At 40.2% G+C, this 23,447-nt stretch overlaps 2 protein-coding genes across 2 annotated transcripts in view; one reads left to right on the top strand and one right to left on the bottom strand.

Moving 5' to 3' along the window:
- Nucleotides 1-8,481: 8,481 nt before the first annotated feature.
- On the bottom strand, nucleotides 8,482-23,291 carry shisa9b (shisa family member 9b; the record flags this gene model as incomplete). Its single annotated transcript, XM_083977356.1, has 4 exons — nucleotides 22,777-23,291; nucleotides 20,906-21,012; nucleotides 11,330-11,470; nucleotides 8,482-8,864 (listed from the first exon to the last, which is right to left on the bottom strand). Exons 1-4 carry the CDS (start codon nucleotides 23,283-23,285, stop codon nucleotides 8,482-8,484), a joined length of 1,140 nt encoding a protein of 379 aa, XP_083833482.1. The 5' UTR covers nucleotides 23,286-23,291.
- mrtfbb (myocardin related transcription factor Bb) overlaps nucleotides 17,328-23,447 on the top strand; it is a gene marked incomplete at its 3' end in the record, with an annotated part of 47,438 nt that continues 41,318 nt past the window's right edge. Inside the window, exons 1-2 of the mRNA XM_083976989.1 lie at nucleotides 17,328-17,496; nucleotides 20,947-21,081. The remainder of the gene's footprint in view (nucleotides 17,497-20,946; nucleotides 21,082-23,447) is intronic.

The raw sequence follows: 23,447 nt of genomic DNA, 5'->3' as shown, positions 1-23,447 counted from the left end.
TATATTATTCTATATATTTATATTCATAGATTGTTAGTCCATATGGGAGACCCTTACAGTGTAGTTTTTATACTAATCAACTATATAAAACAATGAAACCAGCTACTTTGAAGTCACTGAGATTTCCAGAATAATGTGGCATCAGTGTAATTTTCCTGTGACGCAAAAGGTTCTGAGCAAGTATCTGAAAAAATCACTGAGCTTCGTCACAAACCTGATTTTACATCTCACCAGCTCACCGTCTGTCATCACAAATCCCTTGCATTACTTTTTTTTGATTAACTGCCAAACCAAGAACTCTGCTCTTCACTACGTCTGCTGCCGCTATCTGACTCATCTGAGCTATTGCCCACTTTGAGGCCTCGGCTGCAGATGAGTACAACTTAGCGATGCTCCCTGGAATCATTACACTGGCACTCATTTTCTGGCTAGTAGCCTTTGGAGACTTGTGTTACAATGTTAGCAATGAGATGTACATTCAGTATAATTGAAATGTTAATCACGTCTGATAGTGGGACCTAAAGCCACACAGGAGAAGACATCTGGGAAATAAGATAGTCACTGTAACTCTCCTTAACACTCATGACCCACCTGGAAAAATTGCTGCCTCCCTGAGCTCTCAAATAAGGATTCGAGACACTGAGGCAACATGGCTATTAGGGAGAATAATCTCAAATACCCCAAGTATGAAATCTTGTCCTTTTGCTCTTAGGATTGATTGAAACCACTCTCTCAAAACCTTTAGGTTATTTTAAAGCAGAACTTAATTTAAAGGGGACATATTATGGAAATATCACTTTTCGAAGGCTCTTTAATTTTGGTGTTTGTCTTGCCTTCTGGCCCCCAAAATGTGAAAATTGACAAAAAAATCTGTAATTTTCAGGCTCCCTAGGTTGAAATACACATGGTTTTACAAGCTGTTCCCTCAGTTGTCTTCCAGTGATGTAACTAGGTTTTGAATTTGCATACTACCACCCCTACCTGGGACCGGTAGAAGGTCCCGTCCCGCAAGCAGTGGTTCATTTGCATTTAAAGGGGCAGACACTGAAACCAGCCGTTCTGAACAGGGCTGTTTTGAGAGTATGAAAAGAGAGCTGTGATGTTTGATCCTTGGGGTATTTTGACCAAAGCACGTCACAGATATGTCTTCAAGACACCTGGGAACTATTTTAATTTGTGGAAAGGGGGCATAATATGTCTCCTTTAATACTTTTTAGATAACATATAATATTGTTGTAGATAACTACAAGGAGAATACTTTAAGTTGTATCTTTATGGTGAAAATTGTTTCCCTCCCAAATGACTCATCTCATAGTGCTGCTTAGCTATTTGAGACCTTAATTGGCTCAAATGCCACAAACAAGTACGCGCTCATCTATTGACCTCTCTGCACTGTAATTTACATTGTTTACAACAAGCTTCTTTTTTTTCAAGCAATCTGAATTGAATTGCAGGACTAAGTTGGATGGTTGCACGGCATTGAAAAGAGAAAGTATTCAGCTCTTAGAGTATGAATTCAGCTAATGCTTTTAGTTAGTCAGGTGGGATGTAAGTGAAAGTGAAGTGAAAGGTTAACTGTATTAATTTGCTTTCAAAAAGGCAAGAAAAGTGCAGCGTTGTTGTTTCGATGGTACAGGCAGGAGATATAGATGTTTTAGTCGCTTTAGTCGGCTGCACTAAGGCAGCAAAACCAAATAAATGTAGACGGCCTCAGTTAAAGATTCTTGGCTTCCAGGCATGAGTTTTTCTTCCAAATAAAATTCCCTGTGAAGCTCCTCTGTATGTGATCTCAGAGAGACGTTGGTGTGAAGTTCAGATCGTCAGCTTTAAAGAGATTTGATGACCACAGATTGGTGTTTAAATTTAATTGCATCACATTTGGTATGTTGAAAAATCAGTTGTTTCTTCCAACTCTTCACCAGTAATAGCATGTCTGTTGCAGCGATGTTCCTGTGAGGATAATCAGCCAATCACAGACTTTTTAACCCATGTAACAGCCCCTTCCCCAGAATAACACAATGACCTCTCTTCCTGCCTCGCCAGTGTCTTTGTCTGCTGCGGAGTCATCTCTCTGAGGAGCTCCACATTCCTAATCTCTGTGTGCCTCCTTTCAGAAACTCTCAGATTTTGCTCCAAGCTGCTTCGCTTGCTTTTGTAGTGGCACAATGATCTGGGCTTTGTTACTCTGCAGTGGCTTGTGGAGTGGATTAATTTTGGAGCATCGACTAGTCTATTCTATCCCCACTGATCTCTATTTATGTGAGGGGAATTTCTCCCTTATTAACCATCTAGCTTGACTGCAGTACAGTGGAAATTATGAGGATTGATGTCTTCCCCTCCCTTTCAAAATGAACTTAGTTCCCTGCTGTGTGATTATTTTCCATGAGAAAAGACACACCACTTAGCACTGTTTGTAGATAGTAGTATTTTATCATTATATTGCCAGTTACAACAGGTAGAGAATACAGACATTAGACCTCCGCTGCTTTTTTTGTCTCTTAATCACTCACTTTCAGACAGCAAGAGAAAGCGATACTTCTGCAGTCACCTCCAAAATCCTTCTCCAGATTACTGGACCATGAAGCTTTGGAGACCGAACGGAGTTTGGGCACAGCTGCTTTCAGGTCAGCCTTTACCTTGTAACGCCACAGCAGCAGTTTGCCAGTGAGATGCTGAACTGTCGCTCATTATCTCAGATGGCGATGCAGATTTAGTATGAAAGTCATTACTTGTTTTTGTTTTTTTTAATAAGCAGCAGCTCATTAAGATGTCTCTGTGGCCAGAACCACATCCTGCCAGAGTCCAGTTTCTCATATCTGGGACTCAGAAATCTCGACAGCTTGTCATTGGAGGCGTCTTAGGCTCCTGTTTTCATTGCAGTCATGCCATAGTCACACTTTAATCAGTATTCATCAAAGAAACACAGTACTGTATATTTTTGTTTTTGAATGCATCTAAACACATCATCACATATGATGATAGCCAGTACTCAGATGAATTAATTGAATGAGGTGTGTAAAACTTACATTTGATATAATCTTACCACTAAGGTGGTGTTTTTGTTGTGGTAGCAGCAGGGCTGACTCATATTGGGCTTCATAGCTGAGTTCATACAGTTAAGTCTTTTGTTTGCTGATAAATCTCCCCTGAGCTTCTGAGCGGTTCTGTTTCAAACCGGCAGAGTCAGCGGTTCCATTAGCCTGTCACTGGATGTGGTGGTGCAGACGACAAGGGTCAGACAGTGTTAGTGCGGCAGACAGAGTATTGTGCGTGTGCAAGATGATTCGGTGTGTCTGAAAGGACTCATTTAAACCTTCTGCACTGAAGTTGATAACCTGCGAATTCAACTCTCATGTCTAATTATTAGCTTTATTTACTCGCTTTATTTTGAAGATGAAAACACATGATAAAAAAAAGAAGTTTCTTTTTAACAGCTACAGCAGAACTTATGAATCACAGGCTATAAGACATAAACCAGTCTGTTACTGTGGCAGCTAAAACACGTGGCAACACACATTTTGAACAGCTAAGTTTGAACAATCTGTCCCAACACATTACAGAAGCTTTTATCTAAGCAGCACAATAAACGTGTCCAGCAGCAGTGAACATGGGCTGCCATGAACTTCTGCACTCCCAGAGGACTCTCTGACTTACTCTAGTGCATTTCTCAGTATGTAAATCCAAAATGACATTTAACTTATTATCCCTCATATGGATTAACCGTTTGTTGGCTCATGTGAAAAGTGCAAACCGACGTTGCAACATTTCATGTTTGAAAAATCATGCAGCTTTTCTTTTTTTCATGTCATTGTTGTAAGATGAAGATTTACACCAGGACGTAGCTTTACCCCTTTTGTCTGACTGAATTAGGTTATTGTGCTGATTTAATTTCCAGAGGGATCCACCCTGGCAGTCGGAAACATCGTTTGCTAATTAACAAGAATGTCTCCTGGCGTTTTCAAGAAAATGACAGTGCTCCCAGAGGTATGTTAAAACAGAAGTTCAGGAAGCAGGAGTGATCTCTGCAGTAACAGGTCCAACGTGGACTGAAGCAAGTACAAAGGTGCATGAATAAGTTTTTGTTTGGCTGCAAAAATGAGTCTGTGATAATCATTTTGAAATTCAAGACAAGTGATATTCTGATGTTCCAGACAGCAAATACTAAATTCTCCCTTCTTTTATTGTCTGGTCTATTTTATTGTTATGGTGCTGTTCTGCTGCTGTTGTTCTTTTATCATGCAGTCCACTTATCAAGAGGCAAACCTTCAAGTTATTTTAACTAACTCCACAAGGCATTAGCGCTTCAGCAAATCGATCCAGCTCCTTTATTTATCCAGGCCTTGACAGATGAGCACGTATTGAGCGTTTCAAATCAGAGTGGCAGCCCCTTCAACAAATACCTCTCGGTGGTCTGTCTGTAAAGTCAGACCATAATGAGGAAATCAATATGTGTAGCTTCTGGTGCTTGGACTGAATGAGTGTGAATGTGAGGTGGTATTCAGCTATTGTCATTGTGTTAGTGTACTATAACAACCTGTACAATTGAGCTGTTGTGTAGGTTTTTTTTTTACTTCTTTACTTGATCCAGATCTTTAGACTGTCATTTCAGCTCAGAAAGATTTACTTATACATTTTTTAAATACTGTGATATGAGAATGACCGAACTAAATAGACTCTCAATTATATACAAGCATGAAGTCTGACATCCCTGCATGTGTATGTAGTATATGTTTATATAAATATTAAATATTACAATGAATATTATATTTGTTCTAAAATGGCAAAGTAAGCTCTTTTTTTCATAAACAGTAACTATAATTAACACTCAACATCAAGGCTGTTCTCTAAATATGCAGCTTAACAGCAACATGACACTGCTGGAGTGTGAAAGTGTTGCATCCTTGTTGCTGCTAAAAACAACATTCACAAAATTGTCACCCTGCATCATATAAATAAATTACCTACTGAGACATGTGGTTTTATAGGAATTAAAAGCACCAAATCATCTGGGTCAAGTTATATAATCGTAAGTGTCATGGAATTTTTTTTTTTTCTTAAAAAGGATGTGGCTCTAAAAAAAAGTCTGGCATTGAGACAGTTATTAAAAATAATTTTAATAGAGACAGTTTTAATGACACGTCACTTTTTTTAATGGATCACACTAAAACAGAGTCCCATGTCCCATGTTATATAGGGGAGGTCCTCTGGCATGTTATTATGATACCATGTGGTGTGATGTCGAGGGGGCAGCCAGTAGAACCAGCTAGAATCATCATCAATCAATAATGTTTTAAAATGAAATAGAACAAAGCAGCTCTATTAAGCACCAAAATAATGTTACAGAAAACTTACCTCTTGAAATGAGTTTCTTTGTTGTGTAATTATGTGCATGGTCTTATTATTATTATTAGCCCCCAAGGATAAGTTAGTCGAATAAACTAGTGACAAAATGCTCAAAGCTGCAGTGGTGCCAATAACCATTTCATTGATCAAGGTGGGCTAGTATATCTAACACATGGAAATAAGTTGGAACAGTTGGCTTCACAGTAAAAGGTTTTCCACATCATAAAAATGTTTCATGAACCTTGGATTTTTCCAGACTGCACACAAACTATTTAAAAATATCACAATGAAACTGAATCACTGGTTTAACTGTAATTTCATATAATTCAGTTGACAAAATTGACATTGTAGAGATTCAAGGTTTTTGCAGATCTCTGGCAACATGGGGATTATATATTTTTATGGCACAAACAACAGATGGAAACATTGCTCAGCTCAGTAATCTTCAAGCATAAATAGAGGATGTAAACTGTCAAACTTGGAGGTTGTAAATATATTTAACAAGAGCTCTTAAATCCAAAATAAAAATATAAGGTACACAAATGACAGACACATTATGACATTCATTAGAGCAGAAGGATTATGAGATACTGAGCCAGCATTGATAATAAGCCAGACCTGCAATAATAGGGGCTTTCCTTAACATTAGCCAAGTATACATCACTGCTGCCTTCTCATTGCTGGATGCTGCAATGCACACGTCACCTATTATACACATTATTATTACACTAGGTCTTTGTGTGTAAATATGGTGTTCTGTAGCTTATTTATAGTGGTTTCAGTAAGACAACTCATATTCACAAAAAGTGACAGGTGACAATATTGTATATATTGTTTGCATAAATAACAAAAACAAATCTCAGGTGTGTTTGAATAGTTTAAAGAACAGATTTCATGTAACTGTGAAATAAACACTGAAACAGTTTATTAATATTGTGAAAGAACAGTTTGGTGCACCAGATATACATACTTCGTATATAGTATAGTGCATACAGTTGTAACAGCTACCCAAAGACAACAATCTGCAAGATTTCTGCCCTTGTTATATGTTTTTTTTCCTTTTGTAAGAATTAGACTTGAGGAGACATGAATACACCTTCATACTAGCAATTCCCACTTCCCACACTCAGCTATGAGTGTAGCCCTGTCCTTGGCAGCTTGAAATAATCAACCGCATGAGCAAAGAGTTGCAAGCAGGCGTGAGCATCCTTTTATATTGCTTGGCTGGGAAATCAGTGCGACGAATGATCAGCTGCTCCTGAAAACCCTGGTTTACTCAAAAGTTTTTTATTTTGCCAAGTGTGGCATGAATTCCAGTGTCCTTGAGTCCTGTTTTGGTCTCAGAATTAGCATCATCACCATCACTATTGGCTGGGAATCTGGGATAAAAGGTGTTTACCAAAATGTTTAAATTCCCAGCTGACATGGAACATCTCACTTCCAGACAAAGCTTTTCAAACGTTAAACCACAACAACAGGTAAATATTGTTGTACGTATAATAGGATCATCACCCAACACCTTGTCTGGGTGTATTTAGAGGATCCATTTATTTCTTTAGCAACAGACAAAACAAAACAAAACTTTACCTTGTGTCACAATATCTTTACATTCATCCTGACAAAAGTTAATTAACTTATCACCACCAATTTATCAACTTTCCACCACTTGCATTTAGGCTGTTCAGACCAGATACTGTACATTCATGAAATGTGAGGGATTTGGGATTGAAAATAGATTACACACACTGATGCAAACTGTGAGCCACCGTCTTCTCGCCGAAAATGCCGTTTGTTGGGGGGCATAATGGATCGCTATAAGAATAAGACCAATCACTGTCCTAATCCTGGGGCGTCGTCTACAGTATACTCTAGGATAATCATCACACACATGCTGGTACTGATGAGAGGCACTATTACACCAATACAACACTGGTTCAACAATCTGCAGCTACTTCTCCTAGTTATCATAGAAACATGTATCATGTCTGTTGGCAGTGACTTGGTTCAAATGCGCTTTTCCCTCAAAATGAGACATCTACAGTGACACTATCCACACGGTTGAAATGGATCTTAATAGTCATTTAAGTCAACAGTCGACGCGTTCACAGACTCGGCTGTCTATTTATCAGAAATACTGACTGATATAAACTCTTGATTTGTCCCCAGAATGACTGTACAACCTGAAAAGCTTTAAACAATTTTATGTTTTTCATAGTCTGTCTGAAATGAAACAAGTTCTTACATATGTTAGTGACGGTCATGGCCAACTACACTGTGAATGATTCACTGGCTTTTAACAACAATACAAATAGACTCCCTCTTTTGGGGGCGCTCATACTGTGAGCTCAGGGTGTGAGTCATTTGTAGACGATTATGAAGTTCCCTAATGAAATTCCCTGTGAGCTCCCCAGACTGTGTTTTCTTACTCATCAACTATGTTACACCAGTGTAACACGCTGGAAACTACTGGATCTTTCATTTCAAATCAAATAAATAAAACAACAAGGATTAGGACTGATTTAGTTTATGCAGGTAATATATTTTTTTTATCTATCAGCCTCGGGCAGGCAGGCGAATAACACTGCATTTACTGGAATAGTTCAATTCTGCTCCTCATCATGTATCCACTAGTGCCAACTTTTTCCAAACAGCATCTATAAATTGTCCAGTAAAGCATCTCACCAACAACTCAGCATCGGTTAAATACAGTAAATAAGAAAAGTTTTCTCCTTCTATCACCCTCGATTTAATAAAAGTTACATGAGATGCTCTAATTTTCAGTTCCTTTGATATGATGATAGTGAATATTGACAACTCCCCTGTACGTGTCACATCTCATCACTGGTATATATGATTTATTTAGCTTTTGTGATTTGTTTTAGCACTTGGATTATATGAATATTGATGACAATATATTCACCGCCGTGCCTCCCTGAGGCCACGGTGATTTCTACCGAGTCCTGTTCCAGCACACCTTCGCCTTCAGGTGGCATCTTAAATGCTGCCCATCACATGCACATCTGCACATCTGCACATACAGGAGTTTATGCTGCTTTTGTGGAAAAGCACATTCGGTCAGCAGTTACTGTCTTCCTTAAATGCAGACTCCTTTTTTAAGCCTGGTGTTTAGACAGTCCCTCATACTGTCACTTCTGTCTTGCTGTTGGTGACAAAGTACGGTTGTGGGAGCACGTAGCGGGTGGTGTGCAGCTCCTTCTCTACGATGCAGAGTTTCTTTGGGCCGTAGTTTGGTCGCAGTCCCAGCGTCTCCTTGCTGTCCCAGGACCTGAGCACGCTGGGGCTGGCAGCAGAGCTGGAGCCGTAGCACAGCGAATAGGAGCTGTGGCTCTTGGGGCTTTTGTACTTGTGTCCGTTCTGCTTTGCAGACAGCTGTCTCGGTGGGCTGTAGGGATTGCTCGGCTCTGGCTCCATATCCACAGCTTCCATGGGAAGGCTGCCCTTGGTTGTCATCTCCATCACCTGCCGACGGCTGCTGTAGAAGCTGTCGTTAGCTTTCTCTGCTGTACACAAACAAACGAGATGGGTTTTTCTTTGTTGCATTTTCAAGATTGAAGTAATCTAACCTATAATTTTCAGGTATCTTTATAGCAGTTTAATTAAAATAGGAATGCACCGTGTGCACCTGACATTGCAGGTCAGTGGACTCAAACAAGAAATATTTCGCATTTGCTGTTTAAATCACTGAAACTGACTGGCTTTAAATAAAAAAAAACTATACCGGTAAATTAAAAAGTTGAACAGAAGACATAATTTAACATAATTTAATTGGAATATACTGTATATGCTTTAAAATGTCACTGATAATTGCAGTCCATACCTGTGATTGAAATGTAAATATTGAAATTACCGAAGCACAATAGCTATTCAGTGTGAACTGGTGCTCATTATTTTTAATAAATGGTAATGAACTGTAAAATACAAACATTGTTTTCTAAGTTACTGATAAGTTTTTCACAAATATTCAAATATTTTCACATTATGCCTTCCTGTCAGGCATTAGGTTAAAATTCAATTAAGAAAGCGTGTGTGTGTGTGTATGTGTGTTTTCTTATAAATTACACTCCGCTAAATATGTGTTGATATTCCTGTATATGAAAATATTTTGGTACAACTCAGTGAGGCTGAGACATGTGCCAGTAGACCAGCACAGTATATCATATCTTGTCTTTTGGCATTAGTCGAGTCACACTCGATCTGCTGTAACTCACCACTTATAGTCACCGTGGTGTGTCATTTTATATCGGTGAGACAGTATGAAAACAGTGTTCACTTCAGCACTAATTGAGCCCGAGTGCACACTTCAGCCTTAGCCTTTGTCATTTTACACTATTTCAGCCTTTTTTTTAATTAAATGTCTCCCAGATCACCTGCGTCTGTGCTCCCCATCACTCTTCATGCTCCATGGACACAGAGAAGTGATGTGGCGATGAGCAGCAGCTACTTGAGTCACCTGCTCCATCACCAGTACATGAACATGTACAGTATATTTGGACCGCGGAGGCTCACATGACTCACAGTGTGCGGTGTAGCTGCTTCCCATCGCCACGTTCCGACTCATTTGTGTTATGATTGCTCCTGATTGTCTCCTGTCCCCAGTGTCATTAGCTAAGATTTGCTCTATTTTTATTTTCCCTAATGATCAGTTTGTTTGACGGCACTTCAGTGGATTAGCAGTGGAGCTTCAGCTGCTCGAGTGAATCACAAAGAGAGTGAGCTGTTTTTATGTGACTGGACCTACAGTATACTACACACATTCCTGATAGCTGTCATCCCTTCTCTGGCCAGGTCTGTCAAACACAGCTAATTGATTCAAGTAGAACCTATAAAAAGACTCCTGTTTCACTCCGCTGAAGCATCAAATACTGATCCACAAATACTTCTACTGCACTTTGATTTTCACGCTGCTCATTTATCTTATTTATTAGGATAATTTTTTTTATCCACTCACATGAGGAGCATTAGGAGAACAAGCAGATCACTGTCTGTCAAAACAGAATTAATACATGAAAGGTAGTGGGAAATAATAAAATATTATTATTAATCAACTCAACTTTGAATACTGCTGAGAAATACTGAGAAGGCTATAGATAGATAGATAGATAGATAGATAGATAGATAGATAGATAGATAGATAGATAGATAGATAGATAGATAGATAGATAGATAGATAGATAGATAGATAGATAGATAGATAGATAGATAGACTTTAAACACTAAACTTTTTTTCATGATTTAAAACAAGAATCTAAAGCAGCCCCTTTGCTCCTTGGAAGTATTTAGGTATTTGCTGATTTCTTGCTGCTTGTCCAGGAACTGACTGGCTGCAGACTTTCCAAAATTAGCACAGGAGAAGAACAACAAACTTGTGCCTATAAATAAACTTTCAGTTCCCCTCTCTGTTGGCATTGATGGACTATGGATTAACTGACAAGGATTTCTGTCAGCCATGCAGGCGCGTCATGGAGATGCAGACCAGCAAGGTCTCTATTTAAAGAAAAGAAAAGGCATTTTTATCAACACGTGAGGTGTGGAAATCAAGTTTCACAAGAATCTCGCTCTTTCTGAAACAGATAAGAGTTAAGAGTGAAAGACTATGAGAGGTTTTCACAGTGAATTTACTAACAACTGCAGCTGGCAGGAAATTTTAATTACATGTTTTCTGTGGAGCCGAGTTGTGTTTATCACACACATCAACCATATTTCATTTTACTAGGAATCTAAAAAATCACTGCCGATGAATTTTCTGCCTCATAAATTTACAAACGTGTCGCCGTGATTACAGATTCTATTGTTTCCAGTTCACTCAATTAAACCCTGACACTCCTCCTCATTGGACGCAGAGGAAAAACCCTGATTAATTATGCAAGTTTTATTTATAGAGGATGTAATGAGCTACCTAATTAGATCAAATGATAAATGCTGACCACGTTCTCATCATTATGGCTCAGTGTAAACAGCTTCTTACCCACAGCCTTGAGCGTGGCGTACTTGTTGAGATCCTTGACAGGCTTCTGTTGTTCGTACGGGCTGGTGATCTGTCCCACGGCCGGGTACGGCTGCGTTATTAAAGTTGACGTTTGGACCACGTTGTTCATCTGGCTGCTATCTGAAGGAGGGAAAACACAATTCATTAATGCAGAGTTTCACAAAGTCAGACACTGCAGTATTGTTTTGTTTTTACATTTTTGGGCTGAAAAAGTTACACTTTAAAGTAAGAAAGTCCCTAAAATGTAAAATGTGTATGTGTATATTATTCATACTATTATTTATAAATATATTATATTGTTTTATTATTTATTTAAACTGCCTTGGTTTCCTCTAAGTGACTCAGGGTTGAATCCTCAGCTTGATGGATGCATGTGAGTATACAGTAACGGTTTCTATAGCTTGGTGGTGTCACTCTCCTTTAAGTAGGCTTTTTGTGGGGACCCAGCTGGAGAGTCATGACTGCTCTTTGTAAAACTGCGCTAATCCTACAGTAGACATCTGGTAAATTAAGGGGTGTACAGCAAATAGACTGGCCCCCTGCCTACTGGCATGACAGAGCCAACAGATGTTCAGAGTGTCTTCTCCACGAGGAGGTTAGTGGAACGTATTTATCCACGGGCAGCATGTGAACGCTGCTTCATGTGCTCTGTATAGCCTATATAATGTATACATGGACGACAAATTAAAAGGAGTTGTCTGAAAGTGTTGGGCCACCACATACCATCAGAACAGCGTCAGTGCTCCCTGACACTGAGCAGCATCCTGCTTAAACATCCTCTTATTGGTGTTTTGATGACGATGATGGAGAGTGCTCTTTAACCCAATGATTCAAGATCTCCCATAGGTGATAACTGGGAGGGATGCACGATTACTATCGGTACAGATAATTATCAGCCCGATATTGGCCAATAATTATCGGCAAAATGTACAGAAAAGTCAGATAATAACATTTTTTGCTGACTATTTATCATTATCAGTCTGTTGATTTTTGAAGAGTCATAACTGTTCTTCTTTTTGTTGTGATTGCAGTAGTGATGTATATTATTTTGTGAAGTCAGAGGCAGAGCTGTAATGTTAAATTCATCTTTACTCACTTTAGCCTAGGTGTGTACGTATAAACTATCAAAAATGTTATTGGTTTATTGGTATCGGCATCAGTTATGAGAAGCAGGAAGTTATCGGTTATCAGTATCAGTGGGGAAAAAAAACTGTTAGCGTCACGCGCATCCGTAATAACTGGGTTAATTAAGATTTAGTAACTGTTTAGGCCATACCGTAGCATATGATGCACATCATTTTCATACTCATTATTTTTATTTATTTATTTATTTTTGCCTTTTTTTAACCAGGTCGGTCCCGTTGAGACACAATGACCTCTTTTTCAAGGGAAGCCTGGCCAAGACAGCAGAACCACCCATTGACCCTTCAGTGTCGGTGTTTTAACCCCCTGACCTCGCCACTGGTCTCACTGCCGTTGTTAATGGTTAAAGTTTACAAACTTTTCGATGTGTGGGGGTGGTCCTTTAGTCCTTGTTCCAGAACGTGTCTGATAAAAACAGATCGTTAATACAGAAAATGGGTTAATTAGGCCCTTATTCCCCACTGGTCAGCAAGAAATTTTATTACTGTGCTAATTAATTTGGAAAGTCTCAAATTATCAATGCTGTCTCATGAAATGATGCAGAGGACAGCTTCCACGGTCCTTTCACTTCACCACACCTCGATGGGTGGGCGGCGTAATGAGGAAGATCAGATTTTGGAGGTCACCTCAGGTTGCCAAGAGATTGATGGAGCCACTGTGTTCTCCTTACTTTATACCGGTGTCTTTATAACAAGCTCCTGTGTTATCCATGCAGCTTTATAGAAAGCCTTATTAAAAACTTTAGTCGTTAAGAAGGACAGTGCCACACTTTCACATGTACCTTATTAATCTTAGTCATGAGAAGTGGTGTTCATGAAGCTCCATTAAATCCTTTCAGAGATCCATGAAGCTCGTCCATTAGGTTTTAGACATGAGCTGCGGAGCTGATGATACTGATCTGTCATACTAAAGTTTTTTTTTTACGTTATGTCACTAAAATAATTAAATTCTCCCAAAGACCTGAAAACAAACGTCTGCATCCAGTCTACTGTATCTGTGTTACCTCATGGTTGCTGTCTGAGCTTGCTGACCTGCTTCAGTTTCCTACCTTTCATTGCAAGTGGGCCAGGCACACACACACTCTCATTCAGTGCGATCTTGTTTAAAAGCTGAAAGTCAGGTGGGATCTTCTGCTTCCATATACGTAGGATGCACAGAATCTGCCTCCTTTTTTAAAGTCATTCAACCACAGTAATACAGTATTAATATTGTTTCCCAGGAAGTCCAAGGTACAGTACACACACGCACTGTGTGAAAAACAAAAACAGGAAAAGACTTTGATCAAATTTAGTCCCATGGTGTTTTATTGTCAGATGAGCTCCTCCAGCCGTGGAAAACTATTTGGACGTCCTCCTTCGCTGAGCCACTCAGCAGCTACTTTGTAAGCTATACCATCTGAACAGTCCTACCTGTCTGTTGTGCTTATCTGATGCCAGTCAAGGTCAAAGTCAGGGTTTTCCCTTCAACGGAAATAAATATTTATCTTTACACAGAGAGAGGTTTAATCAAACTGTTTTATATCCCAGTATTTGTCTAAAACATTAATTTTTCAAGCTGTCTGCACATCTCCGGTGTCTCACATGTCCTTTAGACGCTACAGTCTACTACAGGATGCTAAGAGATTTCTCTGCAGTTAATAAGCATTAAACGGTGCCAGTGCTTTTGTTAACATCTGGTGCAACTTTTTCTATTTAAAGGACGCCAGAGTCGATTTAAGCTGATGTGCTGATATGCTGATGTACGTGGTGGTTGTCTATCTCCCTCTTTAATGTCTGTCTGTGACTTTATTTTGACTGAGTTTTTCATTTGTGCTCGTGCTGTTGTCAAAGTCACAGCTTTTTTGTCAGCTGCCGGCAGAAAGTAGGCCACTTCTGGAGACTTGTAAGGTTAAAGACTCCATGGTTGTTGCGGGAAATAAGCGAGTTAACACTCCAGACACAGACACCTCCCTGGAACTCATAAAAGATTTAAGAGAGTATTTTGGGAGCTGTATGCCCTGAAATAAATGGTACAAGGAGAAGGGCGCTCTTATTTACAGGCAGCCTACTTTCAAGTCACTGATGAAAATATTCTATTCTCCTCAAGTCAATATCTGGCCATTTCTGTCAAGACTTCTGAAAAGCTTAACATCCAAAACTATGTCGACATCACTAATTCAGAGCTTGAGAAGTACTTTTTACCTAAGTGTATGTGTAAATTATTCAGTCAAATCTGTTTTTAAAAATTGAGACAAATCATTTAACTTAGTTATTTATTTGCTGAGAATAATATACTCTTTGTACAAACTTTTATTTGCGTGTTAACAACGATGCACTTGTAAATAAGATGGTGAATTTTGGGAATAATTACATTTTTTAAGAGACTTTATAATAAGAAATGGTTCTTTTTAATATAAATTGGAATTCAAATTAAAATCTCACATTGAAAGCTTTTGTTTTATAAAGATATGGCATAAGAGATGGAATATAATAGGGATATGACTCTGCAAATCTGGTCTCCTCTGACAGGTTGTTTCTAATTCTCAGCACAGGCCCTGTCTCCTTTGGTTTTCCTCGCAATGTCCAGCAGTGCACTACCAGAGGATCTCAAGACTGGTTCACTGAGGGGGTAAAGGCTCAGAAATGAATGGAGCAAGCCTGCCCTTAAAAGTAAGTAAGAGAACTTTAAAATCAATCCTAACATAAACGGGGCAGACAATGCAAGGATGCTAAAACCTGGGCTGATGTGAACACATTCTTTGGGACTGAGTTAAGAGCCCAGCTGCAGCATTTTCAAACTAACTAGAGGCTGTGAATTGATTTCTGACTTAGACAGGTATATGGGGAGTTGCAGCAGTCGAGGCGGGAGGAAATAAAAGTGTAGATGGGTTTCTCAACACCTGCGACTGAAATAAAAGACTTAACCTGGGCTGTATTTCTCAAATGATAAAGACATGACTGAGCAACTTTCTATACCAGGGGTTCAAACCAAAAGCACTGATGAAAAATGACACCAAGACTCTGAGGACTAAACATGATTATGAATATTTTTTTGAAGGCTCTTTAATATTTGGGTGTTTGTTTTGCCTTTCGGCTCCCAAAATGTGAGAATTGACCAAAAAAATCTGTAATGTGCAGGCTCCCTAGGCTGAAATCCACGTAGTTTTATGAGCTGTTCCCTCAGTTGTCTTCCAGTGATGTAACTATAGGTTTTGAATTTACATAATACCACTCCGGTAGAAGGGGCGGGGCAAGCTGTGGTTCATTTGCATTTAAAGGGACAGGCACTGAAACCTGCCGTTCTGAACAGGGCTGTTTTGAGAGTATGAAAAGAGCTGTGATGGCTGATCCTTGGGGTATTTTGACCAAAGCATGTCACAGACATGTCTTTAAGACACTTGGGAACTATTTTAATTTGTGGAAAGGGGGTATGATATGTCTCCTTTAAACTATGTATAATGAATGGTAACACATTTAAATGAGGGTCTCAGTTATATTTACAGTCTGCTACCTAAAATATAACGGTCATATCCTCAGAATGGCAAAAGGTTTTAAGACGCTGAAATATTATATCTGATGGTGAACAGTGAAGATCAGCTGTATTGATGCCAGTGGCCTGATACAATCTGACGATAAGCTAGTAAGAAAAAAATCTAATATGGTGCATCACACACCTGTTGCACATCCCCTTTACTGCAAAAATCAAAGTACTACCTTTTCTGGATAGCAAGTGAAAATTCATATTGAACAACTTGTCTCATATATTATGTGTCATATCACAGAGCCAACAGCTCATCTTCTCCTCAGAGCAGTTCAGATTAGATCATCTCGAATGATATAACTCTGACTCATAACAAGTTAAAACTTTGGTTTCTAGCTGTCAAGGTAACTCTTTAAGTAGATTCTGAAGTTTTGTTCCCGTGTCTCTGTAACTTTGTCATGTCACTGCCATCAGCCACTCCCCCAAGCCCCACCCACCCAGATCCACCATCCAACCTGGCAGGATGTTTACCTGAAATCTGCTTTATTTCTTACTCCATCACTCACAAAACAGTCACTTTCCTTTTTTTTCCCCCACAAGGAAAGCAGGTGAACCTTTCCTCACATTTTTTACAAGGGTAAATTGACATAGTTTGGGCTAATGTTCTTAATATGATAAACAACATTCCCATATAGTCAAGTTTTCATTTCACAAACTAGTGAAACCAAAACAACTTATATGCCTCCAACCCAAGTATTTTAAAGCCCTCTGTATCATCTCCTTAAAGCTTTGAGGCTTCAGTATACAGTTCAAAGTGCAGTATATGGCAGGTGGAAAATAGAACCATAGGTAGACTTCTACATTTGGTAGCGATTTCTCAGCTGCTGTCAGCGGTAATGCAGCTGAAATACATTTCTATCTGGCAGTGAGGAAATGGACTGTCATGCACCAGTGGAGTGTTGGCAGTGAGCGGAGACTTTGTTCTCTCTGGCTGACTGCCTGGAGTAAAAAGAGGCCACACTTCACAATTGCCCCATGTACGCACATGGCCAGCAGGACATGAGCATGATAGTGCTGGTGGCCAAAGAAACCCAGCTCGCAAAATCTGTACAACCGGTGTCTTGGGGAGAATGAGAGCTCATAGGTTTTTGTTATCTCTGACAGGCAACAGATGAAGAACTGGGGGATGGGGAGGGGCGGGGAGGGGTTGGGGGGGTATCTGTAATTTACAGTGACTATTATAACTGAGGAATGGTCGCACCTGCCGCTAGGAAGCACAGCTGGAGAGGACAGAGTGCAGGACAAATTCATGCAGCCAAAAAGTAAAAAAAATAAAAAAAATCATCTCACCCTTTGTACCCTTGAATAGATTGCTGTCAAGAAAACAACAGCCGTCCCTTTGCTGTTTCCAGCTCAGTTACACAGAATAATTCCCAAACCTCCTCCTAAGATACGGCAGCCAGCCCAGCACACCGCGCCCTGGATCTCCATGTCCAAGGTCACAAAATGAAAGAGAAAGCTACTCCCAACCACTCATCTCACAGGTATTCATCGTACAATAGTAATTCTCTAACATGAAGCTTTTACCCCAGTGATACACCTGAGCATCTACACTGTATGGTTGAGGTGACTGCTTTGCCACTGTTTAATAGTCAAATATCCGTACATACACCCTGCAAAACATGCTTGTTGTTTTCTTTACAAGTAGGCAAACTGGTATGTTGTGTATTTGTAATTTTCTTAACATTACTGCAGTCACTCAGTACGTTTACATGCAGAGCTTAATCGAGCTATGCTCAAAATTCGATTTTGGCGTCAAGTCGGACTTCTGTCCTTGTCTCAATTTACATGCAACTGAGAAAACCGAATAAATGACGGGGTTCGCCCCCTCATGCGCCGTCACCCGTCATTTCAGCGGGTTAATACGCCCCCTGTCCTGTTGACGTTTCTGTCACCTCGTAAAAAAACTGAATATAAACAACTTAGTAAGCTTAATAATAAATTCTCAACTGCAGTTCCCGACCAGACGCGTCAGTCTGGGCTGGATGCGCGGAGAATAGGATACGGGCTTCCTTTTTCCTCTCTCTCTCTCTCTCTTTCTTTTTTAAAAAAACCCTCTTGCTGGTCGCGCTGAGTGAAATCTATTGACTATTGACTGATGTTGGGTTTTTTTCTTTACTTTGCCGGGTTTGGGCGGCTTCTCTGCTCCAATTGGTGCCGTCTCTACGGTTGTGGAGCATGCGCACATGCATTATCCAGTTATACTCCGACTAAGGTGTATACATGACGGAGAAAATCGAATTCCAATCGCATTATCTGGGTGTCTTAATCGGAGTTCTCAACTTCGGTTTTTTTCAAGTGTCATGTAAACGTACTGACTGTAGAGAGACTGTAGTTTTGATTCTGTTTGTGTCCAACAGAACAAGTGACGAGGTTAAACATGGAGCCAAAGTCCCGGTCTCTCAGTATGTAGAGTGAGCGTTGGGGCAACAGAAGGTCCAGCCATTCGTTACTGTCATTTTCTTTCACAGTCGCCTGTTTGTAGTAATTTTCCAGATTATTAGAGACTCAAACTGAAACTTGATCTGCAGTTATCATCAGCTGTGGTGTTATTTTCTGACTCAAAGGAGGAGGCAGGTGAGGGGAGAAGACTTGCACTTTTTTTTTTACGTGGCATAACCTTTAAATAGGTGTAGTGTCTATACTTGTTTTACAACAATATCAGACTATTATCTCACATCATTGATCATTTTCTTTCATTCACTCCAGGGAAGAGCGACAAGGAAAATGGGAATTTAAACCAGTTACTGGTACCAGTTTCTTGCTGTGTCCATACAGTAAGAAAATTAGCAAATAGCTTCCTAAGTGCATTGTTAAATTATGTTGTTGTATGTCAAAGTACAAAAAGTATGATACTGTACATATAGCTTCTAAAGTAACTGTATGTTTCTCCTCATTCACTCCAACCTGTCAAAATGTGTCGGCTGGTTTTTAATGAACTGATAATTATTCTGTGAGGAGGCAAGGTATGAAAGAGACTGGTCTGATTTTAGAATGATTAATTATTACAATGTCGGGGCTGACACCTCACCTCAGCTGATTTTAACTGAGTAAAAAAAAAAAAGAAAGATAGATATCTTGCTCTTAAAATAGAACACCCCTCAGTTTTTGAGGTTACTTTGGTTTTTTGGTCAGACTGAATTTCTTTCTCTCAGTAATATCCTTTTTTTTTGTCAATATCACAGGATACTAAAATGCAAATTTGAAAGGACCTTGTGTCAGCCATTTTTAAAAGACCATATTCGGTTCAACAGTTTTACAGCATGTGTAAAACAGTTCTAGTTTCTCAGACCAAGAGATGAACTCTACATTCCCTGGATTGTTATCAGATTTTGCTCATCAGGACTTATTGTTGGAGGGAATTTTAGGGTTTTCAATCATTGGTGCTTTGTGATTTTCAACAATTCTCGCATCAAAAACCTTTGCGGAGTGAGTGTTTGACTCAGCAGCTGAAGTTGAAGAATAATTCACTGAGGCATCTTGGCTTCCATTGAGATTAATTACCGACACGGAGCGCTTATTGAACATGCTAAAACATTTGTATCGCCAAAGCCTGGCTATGAGATAAGGTAATCAATTTACTGCGAGTGCCAACAACCAGGCTGGTTTTCATCCCAAACAACAGATTACACCAGGTGCTTTCACTTATTAAGAAACCCGTCCAAACTAATCAGCAGAATCACCCGCTGCACTCTGCACCTGCGACGAGAACATGCAAACTTCTGGCCATCGATAGCACAAGATAATCCCTGATATTTATGTGCATCTGCCGCAGATGAGACGTCCCGAGAAGCATCTGAACGAAGGGAAAATTGTCATGTTTTTATCTCCGCTGGCTTCATTTGTGGTTCTTTTTCCACCATGACTGCAACACTGACACAAAATGACTCCTTGACTTCTAACCTTTATTCTACAGTATGTGAGGTGTAAGTATTTCACTAAATACATCCTGACATCAGACTTAATCAGTATCAGACAGGGAACTTTTCTTGTCAAGTTTTATTTTAAATATGGATTAGTCAGATAAAACCTTACCAAATATATATATTTTTTATTATAAATGAATATTATAGTCACAAAAATGCTGCTTTACTGTAAAATCTTTTTTTTTTTTTTTTGTAATGTGAAATGTGTGAGAGAGGCAGAGAGATCTTAATTGACTGTAGCTGTCAAGGCAGTAAGCAGGTTCACTTTAATGAGAACTCTGCTCTGTCGGTGTGTGTGTGTCCACGTGGGTGTGTGTGTGTGTGTGTGTGTAGGTGTCGCTGCTGATGACTGAGAGAATAAGGGTGCGATATAATGTGTATAAGTACTGGCTGGCTAAGAAAGAAAGCTTGTTAGCTACTGTAGGTTGCTGGTGGTAATTAGTGTGTATGTTAAGTGATTGCTGAGGGCATGACTAATTGCTTCACCAGCCCGCAGCGTTCTGGATGGATCTGTATTTTTTCTGTCCCCCACTTCCGGTTCCAGAGTTATTTCAGGATAGATATACTGTATTTTAGGACAATATTTAGTTTATTATTAAGTGTGAGTGTGATTCAGGTTTTATTGGAGAAACTGGAAACAGAATAAATAGTTTTTTTTTTTTTTTTTTTATTCAAAGGAGGTTAAATCGAAAGCAACTGGACTTAGTTATTTGTCTAGGAAGACGTTTCACCTCTCATCTCTCTCTCATCTCTCTCATTGGATGAGAGGTGAAACGTCTTCCTAGACAAATAACTAAGTCCAGTTGCTTTCGATTTAACCTCCTTTGAAATACTATGACCTGGACAAATGAGAATATGCACCGGCAGAATAAATAGAGGTACAGACAAGGCGTTTAAATAAATCCCTCTGTATCAGTGTCGGCTTGTAGCTTGCTGTGTGCTGCTGACGTCACAGTGCTGTACTTACGGAGACTGTTGACCGTCACTCTGGTCTGTATGTTCTCGTAGTGCTGGCCAAGTCCGATGTCGTCCGTATGCTCTGAAGCTGGGTGGCGGATCACATGTGCAAGAGCCCTGGAAACAGGAAGGGAAGGATGAGCGACGGTGGATCCCGTGCCGGGCCGACAGCGCAGCGCACCACAGGTTTTTATACTGCACCAAGTTCCTCTAAATGACAGACTGTACATGTGTTTTATAGAAGAGCATCTTCACCAAGCTAAATCTAGGTGGTTCAGGTGAACATGGTTGACTGTTGGCAGTGCACAAACTGGAGCTCCTTGGCAAAGATCCACACAAGGCTCAACTGTCTTCACAACTATAAGCTTTTAACATACCCATCTTATCTAATGGCTGAATAACTTTGGAAACACACACAACAGCATTTCACAACATTCACACCCACCTCATCCCCGTGATTAGCGGGCTGAGAAAGAGCCCAAGGTCTGAACTTCTTTCTATAGCTCTATTACCGTCACTGCTCTTGTGACCAACGATGTGCAACATTACGTACGTCTTTCACAGAGGAATGTCTGAAAATGGCCGCCATTATCCCCCACATTTAAATGACACTGCATCTCTAACAACAACACATTGTTAGAACTAGTTATAATTGAGCCTATAACCTGACTGAGCCACGGCAGCACACCTCATTACAGCTGCTCTGAAGTTTATACCCAGGCAGCTCTGACATGGCTGCTGGTGGTCAGAGTCACAGGTGTGCTGCACCCACACCTGTGACTGACCGGTGTGAAGGTGAGGTTATCAAAAACAAAAGACTTTCTCTCACAGAATATCAGACATGTCAAGTCACTGTTTTCTAAAATCACATTCTCAAACTCACCAGGTGCCTGATTTGAAACCTGAAGTTGAAAATGTTCACTATTGTTAAGCTTTGGTGGAACTGACACACCTTTTCTTAGATTTCTTTTCTTTTAAGTTGCATATTGTTCAGCTATTCACAGTCTCCACTATTTCAATATGAGTTTTAAAGCCCAGCACCTCCCAGGTATTTAGTACTTAGCTATTGTCACAGGTGTCAGTGCAGATTCAAGGGATATTGCTTATATTAAAAATCCTCTGCTGCTTCAGAATCCAACTTCTCCAAATGAGAGTGTATGAGTACTATGTATGAGCTGGCCTGCACAGGGACATGACACCGTCTCCTCAATGCAGACACTTTTCACTCCACTGAGTGGGCCGCGAGAGCATAATAAGCCTCTTTGTGTGCGTATGTGAAGTGTGTTTGAGAATGATGGAGAGTATGTGAGTGAGTGTGTGTTTGACATACACCGATCATCCAATCAGGTGTGTGTTTGTATACAGCTTGCAGATGGTTAATGATTTAAAGAATAAAAATTGAGGCATTTTTGCACTTTGTTTTAATTGTGGCAATTATACATTTTTTGTGCTGACTATGTTTAACTTCCTTTGAGCAATATTTGAAAAGATTAAAAATCTTTTTTCTTTTCTTGTCTTTCTACTTGAGCAGGGACACATTTAACAATTATAGCTTGTTTCATATCATTTCCAATTGTCAGTTTCACACTCAAGCTGCAGGTCAAGGTCAGTGCAGTGAATATCACCAATGCATTTTGGGAGTAATGTGGACAAGGACAGGCAGGATGAGTTTCATTATACATGTTTCTGAGAGGAAACTGATGTTCCCCTCAGAAACATTTTGTCCTATCCAATGTGCTAGAGTGGAAATATTAATAATGCATTACTGAACTTTGTTTTAAACAGAGTTTATTTATTAAAAACTTGTTGCTTTGTGATGAAATGTATATCGTCATGCTGCAAAGTAACTGTCAGTGAGAGAGAGAGAAAAAAAAAACCCACCTTGACATGTTCTCCCTGTGCGGCCGGTGCGACTTTTCCAAACCCAGCTTGGTGAAAATCCCAATCAGTGCCATTATGGCCACGACCCCGCATATGACGTACACAATGAGGTTTGTTTTATCCTTCGCGGTGTCCAGCGCCACGTCCACTTTCGGCGGCGGTTTGCCCGTCATCATCCACGGCGGAGTGTCGTAGTTCTTACAGGTGGTCTGGTCCAGCCTGGAGCTTTTAAACGCGCAGCAGAAGCGGAAGCCACAGGTGCCGCAGCAGTACAGGTAGCTGCCCGTCATGCACACGAACGGCGGGTCCCACTGGCCCATGACGTCGTAGTAGCCGCGGCACTTGTCCTCCATGTGCGGGCTCTCCGTCACCTCGATCTCCTCTTCCCTGGAGTCGTTGAAGCCGGTCACCAGCATGAAGTCGTCGACGGTCTGACCCGGCTCGCCCTCCGCGTCGCACACCATAACTTTGACCAGAAAGTAACCGAGCAGCAGCTCCGTGCCCCGCATCGTTGCTCACTTGTCACCCCGCTCTTCTTGACGCCCTGACACGCTCTCATAAGCCCGGCAGCATCTTCCGAGGAGACGAGCCGCCACAGCCATGCGTAAAGATGATGAGGCTGATCCCAACTTCCATGCGTAAAAGCACAGATCAACCCTGTACTTTTCTTT

Source organism: Trachurus trachurus (assembly GCF_905171665.1).
Source record: "Trachurus trachurus genome assembly, chromosome: 8".
In the NCBI taxonomy this organism is placed as follows: Eukaryota; Metazoa; Chordata; class Actinopteri; order Carangiformes; family Carangidae; genus Trachurus; species Trachurus trachurus.
This window is presented reverse-complemented; position numbering and strand designations above follow the sequence as displayed.